Source organism: Mus caroli, unplaced genomic scaffold (assembly GCF_978045245.1).
Source record: "Mus caroli unplaced genomic scaffold, Mus_caroli_1 scaffold_16, whole genome shotgun sequence".
In the NCBI taxonomy this organism is placed as follows: Eukaryota; Metazoa; Chordata; class Mammalia; order Rodentia; family Muridae; genus Mus; species Mus caroli.
Window position 1 is genome coordinate 68185540 of NW_028227271.1, and position 21913 is coordinate 68207452.

The 21913-nt window shown below is 47.0% G+C and overlaps 1 protein-coding gene across 3 annotated transcripts in view; it reads right to left on the reverse strand.

Annotated features, from left to right (window-relative positions):
* Positions 1 to 1651: 1651 nt before the first annotated feature.
* Positions 1652 to 21913, reverse strand: part of Spag1 (sperm associated antigen 1) — a 64316-nt gene continuing 44054 nt past the window's right edge. For all 3 annotated transcript variants that reach the window (XM_021183225.3, XM_021183224.3, XM_085831959.1), the window contains 7 exons: positions 21294 to 21446; positions 16110 to 16270; positions 13379 to 13511; positions 10332 to 10458; positions 3925 to 4062; positions 2581 to 2949; positions 1652 to 2483 (listed from right to left, as the gene is read on the reverse strand). In XM_021183225.3, the coding sequence (XP_021038884.1) occupies positions 2352 to 2483; positions 2581 to 2949; positions 3925 to 4062; positions 10332 to 10458; positions 13379 to 13511; positions 16110 to 16270; positions 21294 to 21446 (1213 nt within the window). In that variant the 3' untranslated portion in view covers positions 1652 to 2351. The remainder of the gene's footprint in view (positions 2484 to 2580; positions 2950 to 3924; positions 4063 to 10331; positions 10459 to 13378; positions 13512 to 16109; positions 16271 to 21293; positions 21447 to 21913) is intronic.

Sequence of the window (21913 nt, forward strand, 5' to 3'; positions counted from 1 at the left end):
TGTGGCCTTGGTGTGACACCGAAGATTCTGCAGCAAAGCAATTTAGTCCTTAGCTCTTCTTTCTCATGGACTGGATGGAGTCTGGCTTAGATTCTATGCCATTGTCCCTGTGGTCCCTAGGGCCCTTGAAAACTCCATTCACACTTTTTTTTCTACTAGAGAGCTTTATATTTGATGTCATTGGTTGTTTTTTTTTTTTCCCTCCAAATTAAGAATAAACTAAGGGTTATCCCCACCAGTGCTTCTTTCTTAGGGTCATAAATAGTTCCCTTCAGTATTAGTGGTTGCATATGGAGCTTCTCAGCTAGTGGGCTGGCCATGCGTGAGTTCCAGCTGTCTGAGGGCTTACAAGATCTGACTGACTCTGCAGGCACTCCAAGAGGGGGCCAAAGAGTGTCTCCTCTTCAGAGTCTTCTCAAAAATTGGAGCTTCTCTGATCTGACCTTGGAAAGCAGCCTTCCAGGTCCACTCATTGAGCACCTGGCACTCAGCATACTGGGCCACATGCTGCAGGTACAGTGGTTAGTGTGTAGGGAAGGGTAGGTGATCCCTGTGGCCAGCTGCATGTGAGAACTGTCACAGGCCAGTACCCAGGAGGGGGGTGCCAGAGCTCCAGCACCAGTCACTTGTCTGCCTCTGTTTCTCCTGGAGATAGCATATGTAAAATATTCAAGGTGGTCATCTTATCCTCTTCCAGTAACATGGGTGAATGCAGTTTGTCACCCTCCCTATTCAGAGGAGTGTCCTGAGTGCTGTGTGGTGTGAGCAGCAGAGTACACTTGAACAAGCTATGACACCATAGATACCATCTTACGAGACTGCCAATGTATGAATATGCAACAATCTATTGCCCACTGTCTACAAAAACAATATTAAGAAGGAGAAAACATGTAGTGACAATTCTGGAATTTTGGTTTCTCTAAATAACACAATATTCTAAGAATGTTTTTATTTTAATCCTAGATACAGAGATATGGGCTGCTTTGGATTGTCCACAGCAGCTATGATTTGCCTCATGCTCTAGCAGAGGCATGGTTTTGCCAGCTGAGATAACTTCTGTTGGTGTGTTGTTTGAAATCCTGAGTATTTTTCAGAGGCTATATAAATGCTAGGGTCCTTCAGGGGGTTGGTTGTAGTTTGTTAGTAGTCATGATCAAAGAAACAAAAAGGAAGAGATTCAGCAACCTCCCTCCCCACCCCCAACCCCCATCTAGTGATAGGAGTGAAACCAAGGGGATAAAGTGTAGGAAAAACCTATTTGTTTACAGGTTAGAGAACTACTTACAGTAGGTTTCCACCTCAGGACAAAGGAGAGACATGCTTGAGGGAAAAAAAGTGGCAGAGTTGGGAAGGTACCATTTACCCACGATGAGTCTTAAATATTGTAATTGTAAAAGTGAGATATGAAAATGATGTTCACCTAACTTTAAAATGAGCAACAGAATATTGGAAAGAATGCTCCTGGGATTCAGAAGGGGATGAGGACACACTGGGGGAAGACCTGAATGCTGAGGCTTGCAGAGACAATTCCGGGAGGCTCATCCCCATCCTTAAGGATAGGACCCAGTGCTCTCGTCTGGCCTATGTAGCCTGCATGTACAAGATATACATACAGACACGCAAGCATACTCACATTAAATAAAGGCTTGAATGTTTATTGTATAGAAAATAACCTTTAACACAGAGAAAGGAGTATCCAGTGACTTTTTCCACTTGTTAGAGTAAAGAAATCATAAAGCAGAAAACAAAAAGTTGGGGTGGGGACAATTCAAATACAAAAGCAGGGTGAATTTGTTTCATACACTTTTACTGCTTACAAGCAATGTAGAAGACAAAGTCACACTAAATGTTAGAAAAAGTAACTCCTTTAGGGCTCTAAATTAATACACTAATAATGATCTCATAGACATTAAGTGTTGAATTTCATCTCAAGTGACAGTAAGCCACTTCTCTAAAGTGGATTTTGTGCATTTGAGTGGGAGAGAAAGTGATGGAGTCGAAACTGCTAACATTTGCTTTTAAAGGACTAAAGTCACTGATTCCTGTCAAACCTGAACTGCCACCACAAAGAATGTATTTTAAATTTTTAATGGGTAGGTCATTAAAAGAAAATGTATTATAAGTTAGAGTATAATTTGCCAAGTTCTGAATATAGTTATTAAATATAAAGGTGTTGGCTCTAGTACAGAAGAGAATATTTACAATAAATAAAAATCAGATTATAGAATATACATGTTCTACATATAAAAATAAGTACAACATCTGATGTCCAAACAGGGATCCTTCTGGGTGTGGCTTTACCCATGCAACTGCATCACAATGTTTGCTGTCTTGAACTCAGCAACCCCAAGTTAAAGCTCATACTGCCTTCTTAGGGCTTGTATATCCTCTGCCGTCAAACCGTTGGACTGTGTGTCTGACAGACCATCAAGCAGCTGCGCCATCTGCTCCTTTTGGCCTTTGTTAATTAGTGTCAGCATCGTCTGGAAAAGGGGGAGGGTGCTGTGAGCATAAGCAACACTTTGGAAGTTACAGACCCCAGAAACGGCAGGTTCCTCCCAGTCGCGCACTGCTGCTTACCTTAAACCTCTCTGCTTTGCTCAGATACAGGAGATGCTCATAAACCAGGGAAGGGTCTTTGGCCACAAGGTGACTTTTCAGTGACTGAATGAGGAGGAGGAACGTGTCCCCTTCAAGTTTGTTACTTAGCAACAGTGGCAGGTCTTTGGGTGCAGTGATGGCTAAAAGATGTGCACAGGCCTCTTCATCTTTCCTGGCACTGATAGTGCTTAGGACCTGTCCAAACTCATAGGCATTACTAGGCTTGAAGACGTCGAGTTTTTCTGCTGGTTCTGCAGACCCTCCGTCTTCCACACCATCTCTGGCAGGTGGGGAGGTAGCAGAGGACTCTGCAGGTCTCTCGGGCTCCTCATCACTGCTGCCATCAACCTTCCAACAGAAACTACAGCACATCAGGTCACTGATACCAGGCACATACATCCAAGTCACACAGCACTGTCAACTGAGAGCCACACTCAGTGTTTTAGTAAAATTCTAAGAAAATAAAAGTTTTAATACATTCTAAAATACGTAATTTCTTTAAGAAAAAGAAGTTAGAAAATAAGACATTTTTAGAAGTTATTCTACATTCAAAAAAAAAAATCTGAAAGCCTTTCAGGATTAATTTTACATTCATTTCCATTTTCTTATATTTAACAAAATGATCCTACATTTTTCATGTCTCTTAAAACACTCTTTTCTTGCTTAAAGGGGAAAAGTCATGGGTTCCTACCTGTTGCCTCTTAGTGGAAATGTCAGACCATAAACAGGAAGTTAGCATTCATGGATATACAGTAATTTATGTCCTGACATTCTTCATTAATGACAAAGCAAATCATGTGGCTTTCTAGGCATCGCAGAGGTAGATATGATGGCCAGGCTGTCTTGGAGAAGCCCAGGTTATTAAAGAATAAAAAAAGAAGAGAGATGAGGGGCCGAGAGAGATCGTGTGTGCCTTCGATCCCAACGCTTGGGAGGCAGAGACAGGCAGATCTCTAAATTTCAGGCCAGCCTGGTCTAAGTGACCGAAACAAAACAACAATGAAAAAAGGTCAGTCAGCCTGGAAAGGTTTCCACCAGGGGTTGGCAGGGCTGAAGAGGAGTCCTGTCCATGTCTGCATGTCTACTCTGAGGAGAAGCCAATGGCCTGTGGCTCCAGGGCAGTGAAAACAACGTCCCCCAGGGACATCCGCATCCATGGCCCATGCTGAGAAACACGGTGGCCAATGATGCAGCAAAGGGCAAATTCTATCTTCACAACATTTTCATTGACAATCAGCATAAAAAGGGAAAGGTCCTGCAGAACTCACAGGAAATAACCTTAGATTCTGTGTAAAGTCTCAGCAGGGTATGAAATACAAATACCTCTTGGACTTGGATTCTCCTCCTCTCCCTTCCTTTGCTGGGAGGTGCTGTGTCATTCTTAGTGTCTAGGTGCCGGGCTTCACTGGAATCTGGGTTTAGGAGGACTTGACTGGGGTCTACCCCACTTTCCCGGCAGTTCTGAAAAAAAAAAATACAATGATAGGGCGGTCTGTATGGGTATGAGGTTCCTGGGCTAGCCTGGGCAATAGTGATGTGTACAGGTGGCTTCTGTCAGTGCTTCCATTCACAGTGGGCACGTGGGTGAGTCTGCTGTGAGACAGTATACACGACAGCAAGCCTCCTTGTAGTGAGGATGGCACAGAGGCAGGCAGCCAGGCTCCATTCCACCACTACAACCTTCTGTGTTGTCCAAACTCATCCACTGAATGAAAGAATGACAGGTGTGACCTGACTAGCCTGAGTTACTTTTCCTGTTGACAGAACAATTCCTGACCATTTAAAGGGAGAATTTACTTTGGCTCACAGTTTTCAGGTTCAGACATCATGGCAGGGAAGGTATAAGTTAGGAGCGGGCTACAGCTGGTCACACATTCAGGAAGCAGAGACGGGATGTCTGTGCTCAGGTGCCTTTCTCCATGAAATGTCGTCTCGCACATTTAGGGTGGGTCTTCCCACTCTACCATAATCTAGATAGTCCCTCGAAACATGCCGAGAGGTGTGTTTCCATAGTGATGTTAATCTTATCAGATTGATGATAAATATTAACCATCACAGACCCTTTAGTGAGACCTAAGACCCTAAGCAGGAACGGTGCACAGCATTGTTCTAGCAATGTTCTAGATACTCTGGAGGCTGAAGCTTTTGGAGCCCAGAAGTCCAAACCCACCCAAGAGCAAAAAAGCAAAATGAAGTCCAAAGTAAAAACCAGCTTTCTCAGGGCTGCAGCACAGCAGGCACCACAGAGAGTAGCTTTTCTAGTACTCTTGCTCCATAGAACCTTCCAGAGCTGTTTCCTTTTGAAAACTGGCCAGCACCAAATCTTAACCTCACTTGAGGGTTGCACAGATAAGGTGGAAGAGGAACTCTAGTAGCTGAGACAACTTTGCCATTTCAGCAATGTTCTGGAAGTACAGACCAGAGCCTGACTGGCAAGTACTTCAGATGCCCCGGGTCTGCATGCACTGGATGCTGAACCAGAGGGTACAGGACACCCGTGGAGACAAGCTGGACTACCACACCCGAGCAGAACCTCAGAGCGCGAGTGTGGGTTATTAAAACGTTAGTTGCTTGCAGACTCTAACACATTCTGCACCATCAGTAACACACCCACATACCACTGTTGGACCACTCGGACAGACGTTCCGGGGTAAACAGATAGTACCTTCACACTGAGGTGTCCTAGATGGGGCGCAAGGGTGAGAGGTAAGCATGTGACTGGAAGGCAGGGCGTAGTGTTGACAACAGCTCACACACTTACCACCCTAAGACCATCTCAAGCTCTGCAGTCATGCCCAGAAGCGGGTGACAATCCAGTGCAGCCCAATGTCAAGGTCTGAGAATAGGTCTGGGAGCCGCAGGCAGGCTGGGAAGTGGACACACTCATGAGTCTGCCTGAGGACCAGTCTGTTTGGTTGCAGGGGTAGTGAGAAACCCAGAAGCACTTGGAGAGGCACAGGAGCACCAAGGGTGCGGGGGCAGTGGGACGCAGGGTGGGACAGCAGAAGAGGTGGGGCGCAGGGCTGCCAGTCTCCAGGAGTCACTGAGCAGTCCCTTTGTTTGGAGATGGGAAGAACAGCCTTGTCCTTGTCCTCTATGGTTTCTTAGATGCCATAAGAGGAAACAATAAAAAGCAACAACTTGCAATATATCTGAGTTGTCTTGATGCAATGAAGTGAAGCAAGACTTGAGATGGGCACAGAGGGGAGGGGCTTCCCTTCTGTTGTCAGAAAAGCTGAGATCAGCTGGAGGGGAGGAGTCACAGAAGAGCAGAGTGCCCACCAGAGTGTGGCTCTAACAAAAAGGAAGTGAAGTTGCAAACAACCAGATTGAGAGACAGCTCCCTGGGCAAGAATGCTTGCACTAAGATCAGATTCCCCAGAATGTGTACAGTAATATACAGTAGTGAATATCATGCACACACTGCCGACATTCCTACAGGGAGATGAGAGGCAGTGTCCAGAGGATGCCTGTAAGCCTGCCAGTCTAGTGTGCTGCACACCCTGGTGAATAGGAAATCCTGTTTCAAACATGATCAAAGCAGAAGACTGACTACTGAGGCTACCCTCTGCCTCCACATGTGTGCTTGCACATGCGTGCAAGCATGCACGGGCACACATACAGGGGGTGGGCAAGTAAGTGGGGAGAGGCAGGGATGGTGGGGAGCAGGGCAGAGAGGGGGAGAAAGAGAGAGAGAGATTGATTTTTCTTAAGCTGCTAACAATCTCTAATGCTTTTTAATGAAATGACAATGGGCCTGGTGAGATGGCTCAATGGTAAAGGTGCTTGCTGTCAAGCTAGGCTACCTGAGTTTGATCCCCAGGACCCCCATCATTGAAGAGAGAACCCATGGAGGACCCTCTGACCACATTTGTGCAGTGGCACATGCTGACAAGTGTTTTTTTGTTTTTTTGTTTTTTTTTTTTTGGTTTTTTTGAGACAGGGTTTCTCTGTGTAGCCCTGGCTGTCCTGGAACTCACTTTGTAGACCAGGCTGGCCTCAAACTCAGAAATCCGCCTGCCTCTGCCTCCCGAGTGCTGGGTACAAGTGTTTTAAAGGTATAGTATAGTCACATATGGTAATGCAATTAAGAGGTACACTTAAACTATTACAGTGATACTTTATAGGGTGCTGCCCATTTTGATAAGTTGGGACTCACAGACTGTTACTGCTATAAACTTAAGAAAGGAACCATATCTTACATCTAACAACAGCAGCCGGCATATAACCAGCCAGCAGCAAGTAAATTCATAATAAAAACCAAACACGTAGATATTTCTTCTTTTAAAGAACTGGAATAGATTTATTTAAAGACAGCTTCGAGTAACAAACTCTGGACAACCTTCAGCTTGGAGCCTCAGGCAGAGAACCTGCCACCTAAGGTGGGCCTTGTGCTCCAAGCCCAAGCTCTGACACATCTTATAAAAGCTGTGGTGGTGGCAGCGGCAGTGGTAATACACACGTTTAATGGCAGCACTCAGGATGCAGAGGCAGCCAGATCTCCAAATTCAAGGCCAGCCTGGCCTACAGAGCAAGTTCCAGGCCAACCAGGGCTACACAGAGAAACCCTGTCTCAAAACAAACAAACATGGCCTCAGCCACTGGACCTTGGGTTTACATGGCGTAGCCCTCAACCTACTGAACAGATAGGTAAGTGCCAAGCCGGAAGCCAAGCCAGGAAAACAGGCTCTGGGTCATAATCAAAGGAGAAAGCGGCCCCAACTGGATATTATTTGTCTGTGCCATCATAGACACTGCTAAGATTCACTCCAAGAAAGTATAAGATCCCAGTCCTTATTAGACAGAGCCTCTGACCTCAGTCAGCAGGAAAGGTCAGCATGAGGTAGACCTGTTCTCGGAGTGGCCGTACAGAGTACGTGACGCTGGCCACACTGGCCCAAAGCCATAGGGGAAGTCAGTGGTGGAGATGTCTCTTGCACTTAGGGTGCCACGAACCCTCTAAAGGGTCTGTATGTGAGGCTTACAGATTACTTATGCTACCAGCAAGATGGCGGAAGGGAGGGCTGATGAACAGACACAGTAAGTATGTGCCACAGCCACCACTCCACATGGCTGCATCTGTCCTGGCTGCTGGAAGCACGGGCCTGGCTCTACACAGCCTGGGAGGAGGTGAGATCTAGAGAGGCCTGATAGTCCGGGGCTTACAGATAGCTGTTGTTTTGGTACTCAATGCAATAAACCCTCCACATGTCCCATTCAGTGACAAGAATGGAGTTAAAGTCCCTCTCCCAATTCATAGCTGACGTTCTAACCCGTAACACCTTAGAATGCATCCATATTTGGAGAGAGAGTTCTGAAAGAGTTCTAAATGAGGTGTATCAGGTGGGTCCTGCTCCAGTGTGATGGCTGGCTTATCAAGTAGACATGTGAACACTCACAGTGTGGGACCATGAAAGGCAGCCTGGTTTCTGGTTGAACTAGGTTTGAAACCCCGGTGACCCCACAGGTGACCTGGCAGGGGATAACCCTGCAAGGAACAGAATGGTAGGTGTTTTGCCACACTCCTGGACACCAGGCTCCTTACAGGACGCCTCAGCTTTCCACACTTCTGTGACCATCAGTCACATAAGGGCAATGCCCCAAGCCCCTCCGTAGGCAGAGGACGTGCCCACAGGTCACATAGCCTCAAAATAGATCTCTATTTAATGAGGTACCTAAAGGTCTGAAGGGCTTAGCCAATAAACTCCCCTTCCCAGACACTCCTCCCTGCAAAAGGTATTTAACCTCAGGCCTACCCTGAGAAAGTGGGGTACGGTTTCACTCATTGCTACTCTCCACTATGACAATAAATGCCTTAAAGCCATGGACTGTATCTTCATAGGGATTCCCTGTGAGCCGCTCTAGTCTCCCGCAGGAGGCTTCTCTCTCAGTGCTCCCTGCCACGGCCTCCACCAAGCCAAGCCACCTTTGGCCCTGGCTAGATCCGGCCATGGGCCCCCACTCCATTCTCAACTCTTCCACACGGCTCCCAGTGGAGTCTGGGTGCCCAAGAATCTGAGAAACAGACTGTTCCAGCCTCTCTGCAGGCCCGGGGACCCCCAAACTGACTCGGCAGTCCCCGGGGACCTCAGACTTCGCTTCTCCACCCCCGCTCCCCCGGGGCCAGTGTCCAGCAGCTTCACATAGCCCGACACCCACCTGGCGCTGGTGTGGGGTGAGTGCAGTCAAAACTCCAGTGTCATGCATCCTACCTCCACGATTCGCTCTAGCCCTGTGGCAGACTGGACACGGGAACCCCCATAACCCCACACACAGGGGAGATAAAGAGGAGAGAAGGAAAGAGAAGAGAAGAGAAGAGAAGAGAAGAGAAGAGAAGAGAAGAGAAGAGAAGAGAGAGGAAGAGGAAGAGGGAGAAGAGAAAGAAGAGAAAGAAGAGAAGAGAAGAGGAAGAGGAAGAGGAAGAAGAAGAGGGCCAGGGCATGTACCAACTGCCCTCCTAGTACTTGAGAGGCTGAGGCAGGAGAGCACAGTTTGAGGCTAGCCTGAGATACATACTGAGTTCCAGACCACCATGAGCAAGAGTGTCTGAATAAGATCCCTCTGTCCTCAAAACTATATTGCAGGAAATGCATTCTGTGCTGACTGGCTAGACACCTGTAATGTTTCTCCCTATGTACATTTCAGAGAGTATATTCTTCCCTGACAGGTCCCTGGTGTCTTAGGATTCTATTACTGTGAAGAGAAACTGTGGCCACGGCAACTCTTATAAAGGAAATCATTTAATTGTGGCTTACAGGTCAGAGATTTAGTCATGGCAGGAGACGTGATGGCATGCAGGCAGCCATGGTTTTGGAGAAGGAGCTGAGAGCTTAGCAGGCAGCAAGAAGTGAATGTCACTCTAGACCTGGTTTGAGTGTTTGAAACTTCAAAGTCTGCCTGCTAGAGACACACTTCCTCCAACAAGGCCACACCTCCCCATGGGCCTACAGGGCCGTTTTCTTTCAATCCACCACATCTGGTAACATTTTCCCTACACATAAACATTCAGTGACCCATATTTCTATGCAGAACAGTGCCTGGGAGGTAGAGACAGGAGAACCAAGTTCAGGGTCAGACTCCACTATCTAGGGACCATAAGCCCAGCCTGGGCTACATGACACCCTATATTTGAAAAGCAGAAAGAAAAAAAAAAAAGATTTCCATTCCAGAGAGCTAGCATACAGACAGCACATTTATACAGAGCCTTCTTTCTTCACAATGTGGTGTAAGAATGCCACTCTAGTCCTACAGGGGCCATCAGCTCAGAGTTCAGGCCACTGTAAGCCACTGAATCTCGACAGCAGCTCTGCCAGCTTCCACTACATGTTTCTTCTCTGCCTCCAACCTCAGTCTCTGCTGGGAACTGAAGGCACTGTTAGTGCTTGAGTTTTTGTTTTAATCCTTCCCCCCCTCCCCCCTGCTTTGGAAGTTCCCTATATTTACACAGTAACACAGCAGCCACAAGCCATCTCCCTTAAGGCGAACATTCCCTGACACCCTACGAAAGTGGAGCTGGAAAACGGTAACCAAAATGCTCACTATGGCCTGAAGTGGAGCTGGATGGAAACAGCTGAGGTGAGAGTGACAGCTAGAGCCATGTTGAGGCTGCTGAGCAGGTCAGTGTATCCCAGGAGTCAAACCACTCGGAGATCAGGACCCTGACATTTACATTCATGAAACCACTTGTTGCATTTGGAGATAAAATTTCACACAGACAGACACGCCCTCACCTCCAGTCCTTTCTGGGCGAGCGCTAGTCTGTGGCTGGCTTTCACATTCTCGCCGTCTATCTGAAGCGCCTGGTCACAGTTCAGTTTTGCCTCTTCAAACTGGCCCAGCTTCAGGTAACAGAGAGCCCTGGCACACATAATGCAAGAAAAGGAGAGGACGCTGATCAGTGTATTTAGACAGCTAGCGGGGCTGGAGAGGTTAGCTGTGTTTAAAAGCACTCGCAGCCCTTGCAGAGGACCTGAGCTCAGTTCCCAGTGTCCACAAAGGGTAGCTTATAACTGCCTGCTGTAGGGAATCTGACACCTGCTTCTCACCTCTGTACCCATGTGCACACACCCACACACCCATGTGCACATGCCCACACATGTGCACACCCATGTGCACATGCCTGCACACCCATACCCACACACCTGTGTGCACACACCCATGTCACATGCCCATACACCTATGTGCACATGCCTACACACCCACAAACACGCACACTATTAAAAATCTTAAAAAGCTCCTTGGGTACTTTCTCTAGCTCCTTCACTGGGGACCCTGTGTTCCATCCAATAGATGACTGTGAGCATCCACTTCTGTATTTGCCAGGCACTGGCATAGCCTCACAGAAGACAGCTATATCAGGGTCCTGTCAGCAAAATCTTGTTATTAACAACAATATGAACTAACCAGTAGCCCCAGAGCTTGTGTCTCTAGCTGCATATGTAACAGAAGATGACCTAGTCGGCCATCACTGGGAAGAGAGGCCCCTTGGTCTTGTGAAGATTCTAGGCCCCAGTATGGGGAATGCCAGGGCCAGGAAGCAGGAGTGGGTGAGTTGGGGAGCAGGGGGAAGGGGGAGAGTACAGGGGATTTTCAGAGAGGAAACTAGGAAAGGGGATAGCATTTGAAATCTAAATGAAGAAAACATCTAATAAAAAATAAATCTTAAAAAAAATCTTAAAAAGCCAAAATAATTTATATAGTTTTTTTAAATCTATTTTTAAAAGGAAGAAGTAGCTAGTAAGGATCAAGCCAGCTCAGTAAGCCTGCCTTAAGCTACAGCTGCTTCAACCAGCACTTACACCTGCAGCCAGCCACAGTGCTCGCTCTCACAGGGGATGAAATTACAGCACTGGGGAGCCCACTGCAAACAAAATATAGCCTGATCCAAAACAAGATGCAACAGGGTGGAGACGGGGAACTGAATGAGCCTCTCTAATGATATCTGTAAAGTGGATCTGGAAGCTCACAGCCAAGGCCCAAGACCTTGTGGGGAAAAGCGAGTGGCAGGGTAGTCAGGAGACATGGGATGTAAGTTCGTCAAGTTAAAAGCAGGCATATTGGCGTATGAAGGAGAATGATCTTGCCAAGGCTTAGAGTCAAGGGAGAGAGAAGAGGGTCAGAGGGAGCCCAAGGACACAACCTGGGCATAGCCTTCCCAGGGCAGAGCATGGTGTTCTTGATGAACCTGGAAAAGCAGTGCCTGGCTGGAATGGAACAGTGGATCCAGGCCAGGTCACAAAGGGCCTTGTTCCCTTGGGTGACATGCTCACTCTAGCTACAACTGGGAGAGTGGGACAAGAGGAGAGAGAAGGCAGTAGAAAACAGTGGTCTAAGGCAGGTATGGGGTGCAGAGAGCTGGGGTGGAAAGCCAGTCACTCTGAGGGGTAGTGAGAGGTGAGCGCACGCTAGGTTGGGAAAGGAAGGCCGAGGGTGCTTCTCCAATGAGGAAGGAAAGTCCGGGGTTCAGAAAGCAGAGCCTGGAGGAACAAGGAGAGGAGGTAAGTGGAGCCAGACTTGAGGGAGGTGCGCTGGTCTGGAGCTCAAGCAGGCCCTCCAAGGCAAGATACCAGACAATGGGAAACCTGCAGAGAGGAGGCCCAGGCATTGAGCTCCAGGCCACTACAGCCAGGGCAGCAAGGCCTTCACAGAAACCAATGAGCCATTTCTGGCCACTGATGAGACAGGAGGAGGGATACTCTTGGATTTAGTGACAATGTGGCCAGCAGTGGCCACAAGTGGGAAAAGTGTACAAAGCCACGGTAAGAGGCCAGTTAGGGATGTATCTGAGGGGTTGGACAGGACTCAGCAATTTCCAGCATTTGATGCTCTTTCAGGACACCTGGGTCAGGTTTCCAGCATTCACTTGGTAGCTGGGATCCAACACTCTCCTCTGACCTCAGTAGGTTCCATGCGTGCACTGTGGTACACATGCATCCATGCAGGGAAAATACACATGGTTTTTAAAAAGGGGGGAGGGGTAGAAATTATATAAATACAGTGCACATGTATGAAATTCTCAAAAAAGAAAAAAAAAAAAACCTTTAAAGATTGTATGATACAACTAGAAAAATGCCTGAAACTGATCTTTCCTTCTTTCTGTTATCACATACCCTACCTACTTCCACCAAATCCCCAAAGAATCAGAAGTGGTAAAGATGGTATAGGCTGCATTCTAGAGCAGCCTGCCAGTTTCTACTATGCACTGTTAAAAAGAAAAAAAGACGGGCCTTTAGTACTTCATAAGCAAAAGGACACAGCCCCATAAGACATCTTTTGAATGATACTGATCACCTCCACCTCAACCCCGCACCAGAGCTTGGACCCAGCTTGCTGCAGCCTGGCCAGGGAGACAGTGCAGGGCCAGAGCAGGACCAGCTCAGTTACCAAAGATGCTCATGGGACCAGGGCATCAGACCTTCATCCTTCCAGTCCCTCTCCTATCTCTGTAGTCCAGCTCTTTCAGAGACACCCAGGACAGCTTGCATACTGATTCCTAGAAGCAGTACATGGAATTAAGGAATTGTAGTAAGCTAACTTCTCAAAAGTTATTTTAAAATAATCAAAACTGGACGGGAGAGATGGCTCAATGGTTAAGAGCACAGGCTGTTTTTTTCAGAGGATGTGGGTTCTATTCCCAGCACCCACATGGCAGCTCCCACCTGTCTGTCTATAATGCTAGTTCCAGGGGATCCAACACCCTCAACACCAAAGCACATAAAGTAAATAAATAAAATAATCAACACTATTCAAAGTCCTACATAAACCACAAAGAACTTGCCTGTTTGTGTAGATGGCACACGCCTTGCTGTTAATCTTTAAGCATTCATTGTATTTACTAATGGCATCTTTATAATTTTTGTCCTTTACAAGTTGATTTCCTTCTTCCTTGAGGGCTTGAAACATTTTTTCATCTATAGGGCCAAGAAAATAAACACATAGAGAAAACATTCCTGTAAATACATCTATAAAATCTTAAGAACAATTATCAGCAAACTCTCCATTGCAGAGCTGCACCCTCACACATGAGGTGCTAGGCTAAACAGAACAAAACATAAAATTAAAGAGGAGAAGCTGCTGAATGTATGAATAGTTATGATGCTGTTGCTTTCAAATTATGAGAATAGAGTACAGTGCTACCATGTTACACAAATAAGAGAGTGAGGTGCTACTGTGTTACACACATAAGAGAGTGAGGTGCCACTGTGTTACACACGCTTCAGAGTGCAGTGTCACTGTGTTACACACCCTGCAGAGTGCAGTGCCACTGTGTTACACATGCTGGAGAGTGCAGTGCCACTGTGTTACACACGCTGCAGAGTGGAGTGCTACACACACTAGAGAGTGCAGTGCCACTGTGTTATACATGCTGGAGAGTGCAGTACCACTGTGTTACACATGCTGGAGCGTGCAGTGCCACTGTGTTACACACGCTGCAGAGTGCAGTGCTACACACACTAGAGAGTGCAGTGCCACTGTGTTACACACGCTGGAGAGTACAGTGCCACACTGTATTACACACGCTGGAGAGTGCAGTGCCACTGTGTTATACATGCTGGAGAGTATAGTACCACTGTGTTACACATGCTGGAGAGTGCAGTGTCACACTGTGTTACACATGCTGGAGAGTGCAGTGTCACACTGTGTTACACATGCTGGAGAGTGCAGTGCTACACACACTAGAGAGTGCAATGCCACTGTGTTATACATGCTGGAGAGTGCAGTACCACTGTGTTACACATGCTGGAGAGTGCAGTGCCACACTGTGTTACACACGCTGCAGAGTACAGTGCTACACACACTAGAGAGTGCAGTGCCACTGTGTTATACATGCTGGAGAGTGCAGCGCCACTGTGTTACACATGTTTGAGAGTGTAGTGCCACACTGTGTTCCACATACTGCAGAGTGCAGTGCCACTGTGTTACACACATTGCCATGTCTTCTCTTCCCCTCTGGCAATCTGGAAACACTAACAGGAACAAGAACTGTGTTAGAGACAGCAGTAGTCATCCATATACCAAGACACAGGTAACTAGATGATGTGAGGTTGACTCTCACACATGCCCACTCCAGTGAACCCACTAGCCCACAGTTTCCAGTAATTATAAAGCACACTGTCTCTTTCAGTATTAGTACTTTATACTAAGTAACTTAATACTCTTAGGTATTAGTACTTTAGACATTTCATGAAGCTGGAATTATGGCAGAATAAGTCTATGAAATGGTTACAAATACCATCAGGGGGTGGGCATTGTGGTACATGCCTGAGGTCCTAGCACTTGGGAGGGAAAAGTGGGAGGACCGGCACTCAGGGTTATTCGTGGTTCCACATCATGTTAGAGGCCAGTCTGGACCATGGGAAAACCCTCACTCAAAACCCGCAAAGCTGGGCACTGGGGGCATGGTTCAGTAGTTACGAGCACTACGCTCTTGTAGAGCACGCAAGCTTGGCATGCAGCACGCATGGCTGACACTTCAGACCTCTGTGAGCACCTGTGCTCATGCACACACACCCACATACACACAATTTTTAAAACCTGGGGACTGGAAAGAAGACAGGTCAGTGGTTAAGAGTACTTGCTGCTCTTACAGAGGACCTAGGTTCAATTCCTAGTGCCTACATGGAGGCTCACAACCTCTTCTGACACCAGGCATATATGTGGTGTACACACATACATGCAGGTAAAGTACTCATACACAGAAAACAAATGTTCAAAAACAAAAGATTCAATGAGTAGCGACAAACCTTAAAGCTAGGTGTGAAATTTACTCAGCATCCAAGTTTCCCCACTCCATATCTGCATGTTATTACCTCAGAACTGATAATCTGTACATGCGGTGTATGTATGACTATGGACAGGCATGTCCCACAGCAGGCATGTGGAACTCAGAGGCAATCTCAGGCTGTCTGCTCTCTCCTTCCACCATGGGTCCTAGACACTGAGCACAGGTCTTCAGGTTTGCACAGCAAGCACCCCTGAATCAGCTTTCTGGTTTCTGGACACAGTACTCTTACTCCTTTTAAGTTGCCACATGGTTTCCTGGAGAGCTTAATAATTTCTTCCTCCTCCTTCTTCCTTCCTTCCTTCTCCTTCTTCTTCCTCCCTCCCTCCCTCCCTCCCTCCCTCTTCCTTCCTTCCTTCCTTCCTTCCTTCCTTCCTTCCTTCCTTCCTTCCTTCCTTCCTCCTCCTCCTTCCTTCCTTCCTCCCTCTTCCTTCTTTCCTTCCTTCCTTCCTTCCTTCCTTCCTTCCTTCCTTCCTTCCTTCCTTCCTTCCTTCCTTCCTTCCTTCCTTCCTTCCTCCTCCTTCCCCCTCTCAAGAATGCCAGCTCCACATTAAGACATTGCCACTGGCTTGGTTACTCCCTACCTGCCTGCCTTTCCTGTACACAAGGACGTAGATGAGAAACAGCTTCCGAAATCGAGTTAGGAGGGAGGAAAGCCTGAGCCCACGTCTGACAGCACAGTTCAGCTTCTGCTCCCTCATGAGGAGACATGGGTAGTCCTCCATACCTGTGATGCTGGACATGCAGTTGTTGGGACAGGGATCTTGGTCTGGGGTCTCTGCAGCAGGGAGCCAAACTCGCAGTGGCTCAGATGTGGGTACAGCTGGGATGGGTGGCAGTCTCTCCCGCCATTTTGATCCATCTAGCTCTGTTAAGATTCGTGCTATTCTAAAGAGAAAATGAACTGTTGGTATTGATCAAGGAATTAATGTTTTATATTAATGAAGGTTTGATCAAGAGTCAGACTAACAACTGCGTGGTGAAACACACCTTTAATCCCACTACCCCGGAAAGAAATGCAGGCTAATCTCTGAGAGTTCAAGGCAAACAGAGTCTACAGAATGAGTTCCAGAGCTACACAGAGAATTCCTATCTCAAAAATACAAAAACAGACAGACAGACAGACAGACAGACAGACAAGTCAGAGTAACCCGGCTGTGCTTCTGTGCTCTTCTTAGATGCAGAAAACACGCAGTCCATATAAACTGAAATGTTTCCAAAGGGTTTTCAAAGTTGGCATTGATTACGTATGAAAGTACACCATTTTCTTTTCCTTTTTCTGTGTTTGTGTTTTGGGACAGGGTTTCTCTGTGCAGCCCTGGCTGACCTGGAGCTACAACTGGGAAGGCTGACTGCTAACTACTGGGCTGCACTTGTTGGTTAGGTCTATGATTACACATACTGTTATTTTAAAAGTTTTATATTTATATACAGATGATTATAATATACAGGATTCTCTCTATAGTTTCTTATACAGAAATTTCCATCTAAACTGTAGCTATAATAACTACATCTCATTGGCTGAGTGTGAAAATATAAATTTGAAAGTTAATGTCTAATCAACCACAACTGTAGAAGAAAAAGAATTTGAAAAGGGGGATTTTAAAGCAATATTTGTATTACCAGAAGAGAGGAAGGGAGAGGCAGCTGGAAAGAGATGCAGTGATGCGGGGGCGGGGGTGGGGTGGGGGTGGAGGTGGGAGGTAGGAAGGTAAGGAGTCTAGCATGCTAAGCTCCTGGAGAGGGAGAGAGACAGATGTTAACAAATGGCAAAAACAAAGTCCAGATGTTTACAAAGAAAAGTTTCTGATGTCTGATTTTCCATGATGGACTGTAATAAATGGAAGTGGAAATGGCACCACAGAAATGAAGTGAGATCGTTTAATTAAGAACATGGAAACGGGGCCGAGTGGTGGTGGTGCTGCACGCCTTTAATCCCAGCACTTGGGAGGCAGAGACAGGCAGATTTCTGAGTTCGAGGCCAGCCTGGTCTACAGAGTGAGTTCTAGGACACCCAGGGCTATACAGAGAAACCCTGTCTTGAAAAAAAAACAAACAAAAAACACGGAAACCCTAGAGCTTCCTCATCTTTTTTATAAAATGATAACAGAACTTTTAAATGCCATTAGAAAGTGACAGCCGCCGGGCATGGTGGCGCACGCCTTTAATCCCAGCACTCGGGAGGCAGAGGCGCACGCCTTTAATCCCAGCACTCGGGAGGCAGAGGCAGGCGGATTTCTGAGTTCGAGGCCAGCCTGGTCTACAAAGTGGTGAGTTCCAGGACAGCCAGGGCTACACAGAGAAACCCTGTCTCGAAAAACAAACAAAAAAAAAAAAAAAAAAAAGAAAGTGACAGCCTTGAAGTCAACTGCTGTGAAACTATCCTCTTAGGTAAATGCTCAATACCAACGGCAGAAAGTTAAACACGGTGTCAGCACTGGGCCCAGAAATGTCCTTCCTACATATATACCAGAGGAGGAGACGGGGGAGCAAATGAAACTTATCCAGGGTGTCCCTACACACACCATTTGTAACAGCAAAATGGTGCAAATAACCAAAATGACCACCAGCTGACAGATTAACAAAAAGCTATGATCTGGGCATACATGACTAGGACACCCTCCACGGCAGCTCAGCACTGACTGGCGCCCCGCCACCGAGAATGCAGACACATCACACACAACAGCACAGACTATGACTCTATTTCTATGAAACACTCAGAATGGCTAAACCCATGAGACCGAAAGCAGACTGAAGAGGGAGAGAGAGTCTGCCTGGTGGGGACAGCGTTGCTGAGGGTGTCATGACGGAAGCAGATAAGACAACGGAAGGGATCGCTACACAACTCTGTGCTCACCACACACCATGGACTGTGCACGGGAAGGTGTTTAGTCTTCTATAAACTTTCTCTTGTGTCTTAAAAAGAATGATGCTGAAAGTTGAGAAGTTAGAATCAACATGGTCTCCTTCCACACTTCATGCCATTTAGCCCACTGCCACAAACCTTCAGGCCATTCTTTGGCTTCCTGAAATACCATGATGGTGTGAGCATGCACATGTGCATGTGTGCACACAGAGGCCCAAGGCTGATATCAGATGTCTTTCTCAATCACTGTTTATTGTGGCAGGCCGCCCAGTTGAACCCAGAGCTCACCTATCAGCTAGTCAGCTTACAGTTTGCTCGGAGGCATCCCAGTTCCCTCCGAGTGCTGGAGTGACAAGCGGCAGGCTTGCTCATGGGGCACTGACACGGATTCTGGGAGTCTACACTCTGGCCCTCAGGTCGGTGCGGCTAGTGCTTTGTCCACTGAGGAATCTCTTCAGACCTAAATACCTTAGGGTCAGGACCTCGCCTCTGACAGTGCCTCAGGTACTTCCTGAGAACTGCCTGAAGACGGAGAACTCAGGACAACTGCCTAGCATGCATGAGGCCCAGGTTCAATCCCAGAGCTGCAAAAGGACAGAAAAGGTGAGGACAGAAGGGGTGGGGGGAGCAAGGTGTGGTGGCACACGCCTTTGATCCCAGTCCTTGGGAAGCAGAGGGAGGAGGATCTCTGAGTTTGAAGGCCTCAACAAAACAAAACATAGACAGAAAAAAAAAAAGAAAGAAAAAAGAAAGAAAAAAAGAGAGTGGGTATTGCCAGGTAGAAGATAGGCAGATTAAAGGCAAATCCCCCAAGCCTAGGTTTACATAAGCTTTCTATGTGGAGAGCTCACTCACACAGCACCTTTTAATTCAGGATATCAACCTCACAACACACTGCAGCTACGACTGTAACTCACATCCTTATGAAGTGTGCAGTAAAATGGCAAGAAAAGGAAGTCACAAAAAGAAACTCATTGCAGGGCAATGCTCCCCCACAGCCCATCCACACTTGGCAGTCCTCCCCTGATCCCATCCTCACTTGGGAGTTCTTTCTTGCTTTCCTTAATAAATCTATTTTGCTTTAGTAAAAAAAAAAAACACACACACACACACAGTGGGAGCTCGCAAAGAACATAACAATTGAAGTGGACACCCAAGGAGGCCATTGAGGGCACTGAGAAAGGGAACCTAAGAATGCTGGACAGAGGTAGCTGGTAGCTTTCTGGGAAGGAGCATGCTCTCTCCTACAAGAGAGCTAGGAGATCAAACACCATCCCAGCCTTCAGGGAAGCAAATGACTGGCAGTGTGGGGTGCTGCGTGATACGTGGTAAGGCTTTCTGGTTCTGTTGGCTCACTACCAAGGAGCTTGTGGATAACTGAGGCTGGGTTTTGTCTAGTGTTGTCATGGGTAACCAATAAAAGCCAACACCTGGAGAACTTGGTACTAAAAGTGATCTTGGTTTAGGAATTTATATTATTATTATTATCATTATCATTTTTTGAGTTAGGATCTCACTATCTAGCCATGGCTAGGTGGAACCTGCTATGTAGACCTAGCTGGCCTTGAACTCTCTGCCTTCTAGCTATATGCCTCTCTGCTTGGTGACTTTCATTGCTGCTGCTGTTGGAATAGTTGCATGTATAGGTGAGGGGTGTGTGTGTACACGCATGAGCATACACATACGCATGTATTAAGATGGCACTCAATTCTAAGATGCATTTATTTATATATTTTATGTATGTTAGTCTCTATTTGCATGTATGCCTACTTGACAAAAGAGGGCATCAGATCCCATTATAGATGATCAGAGCCACCTTGTATTGTTGGGAACTGAACTCAGGACTTCTGCAAGAGCAGTCAGTGCTCTTAACTGCTGAGGTCCAGGACTCAGTTCTAAACCTGAAACTCAGGAAGGCATTCAGAAAGTTTCCAATTCTGAATCTTTACGGGTTTGGATGCTGGGACTTTGTATGTACCTTTCTTCCAAAGAAATGAGTGACTGCCAAGGGAAAGTTCTGGGCAAAGCAGTCTGGGGCCCCGGGGAATGCCAGCAAGAATGACTGTGAGCCAGACCGTCTTCACTGTCCAACTGTGCTCACATCCTTCTGGCACTCTCTCAGCACTCGTCAGAGATACTTCTAGTGGTTCCTCTGCAGTAGCCATGGCTATGTGGCCAGAGCCAGCTACAATCCATCCATCTCACTGTTCATCGCTCGGTCCTACCTGGGGTCTTCAGTGTTATGCTGTTCCCTAACTATATTCTAGCTTGCTGAGAGGCAGAGACCACGCCACTGAGACCTGCCTTTTGTCTTCTGCAGATGTGTGAAGCACAGCACGCTAAGACCAGTACAGGGTCCAGGACAGCCTTTGGGAAAATGGAATTAGAAAATACTATGTATAACTAGAAAGTGTTATCTGATGCATAGCCTTCAGTTTATGCTGAGTATTATGAAGTGTGTGTTGTTAGGGTTGAGCCCAGGGTCATGCACTATGTTTGCTTCCAGCCCGAGTCGGGTCGGAAGGCACTTGCTGTCTCATTCTCCCTCAGGAGACCAGTTGGTCAGAATTTTAATTAGATCAAACTCTCAGTTATTTTATCCCTCCTCCTCCTCCTCCCCGATCTCTTCCTCCTTCTAGGCGTCTGCTTACAAGGACACATGAGCAGGTGCAAGAAGCATCCATGGTGACACATGCGCTACCCACAAGAACACATGAGCCCTATAGGATGTGTACAGCGGTCTGCTCACAGCACCTACTTAGCACCTGCCCTGGTGTCAGTGTGACTTAGACATCCACAAAAACACCTTCTAACACCCAGACTGAAGAAGCACATGGAAGCTGTACACATGTTATCAAGATGAAGTAACTTCACAGAAATAAGTATACAGATGTGAGAGGATAAAGCTAAGAAATACGAGGGAATCATTAGAAATCAAGCTGGCAAGAGTGGGTGTTGACATAAAATGAGTGAAAACCCAGGACACGGGGTAGCGTGATCCTTCTATAACAGAGGCCCCCAGAGGGTGACCTCAGGCTAGCTTACCTGTTAGCACTGTCGCTCGCCAGCTGGATCCCACAATCTATCTGCAGCACTGTTTTATAGTCCACATATGCGTTCCTGTATTGCTCTAAGGTCTCGTAGGCCATTGCTCGCCGCAGAAGAGGCTTCACCGAGAATGGATGAAGTTCCAGAGCCCTAAGAGGACAAGACAGTACAGGTCATTTACTTGAGAAGGATCCGTTAATTTAATAAGGGTCCTGGCAATCTATCACAAAGACAAACCTAAAGTTAAACAGCTATCACATTGTCCTTGAACCCACCAACTAGAAAGCATCCTACTGGCCTCAGGCCACAATGAGGTGTGAGTTCTCCAGCACTGCACTGGCCTCCTAGTTGCCACCCCCGCCCTGGCAGCCCCCCACCCCCCACAGAGCCAGGTGGACAGATTAGAAATAAAAGTCTCACAGCTAAGGAAATGGACCTGAGGTTCCCTGCACCACATAACAGCAACCACACATATCTGCCTGCTATGCCAGAGCTTAAGAGGTGAAGACAAATTTGCTGGGGCTCCGTGGCCAGTCTGAGAGAGTCCTTAAGCTGGCAGTTCCGAGTGCAGTGAATATCTTTGTCTTAATAAAAGGGGGAGTGGCTGTGGAGGATGC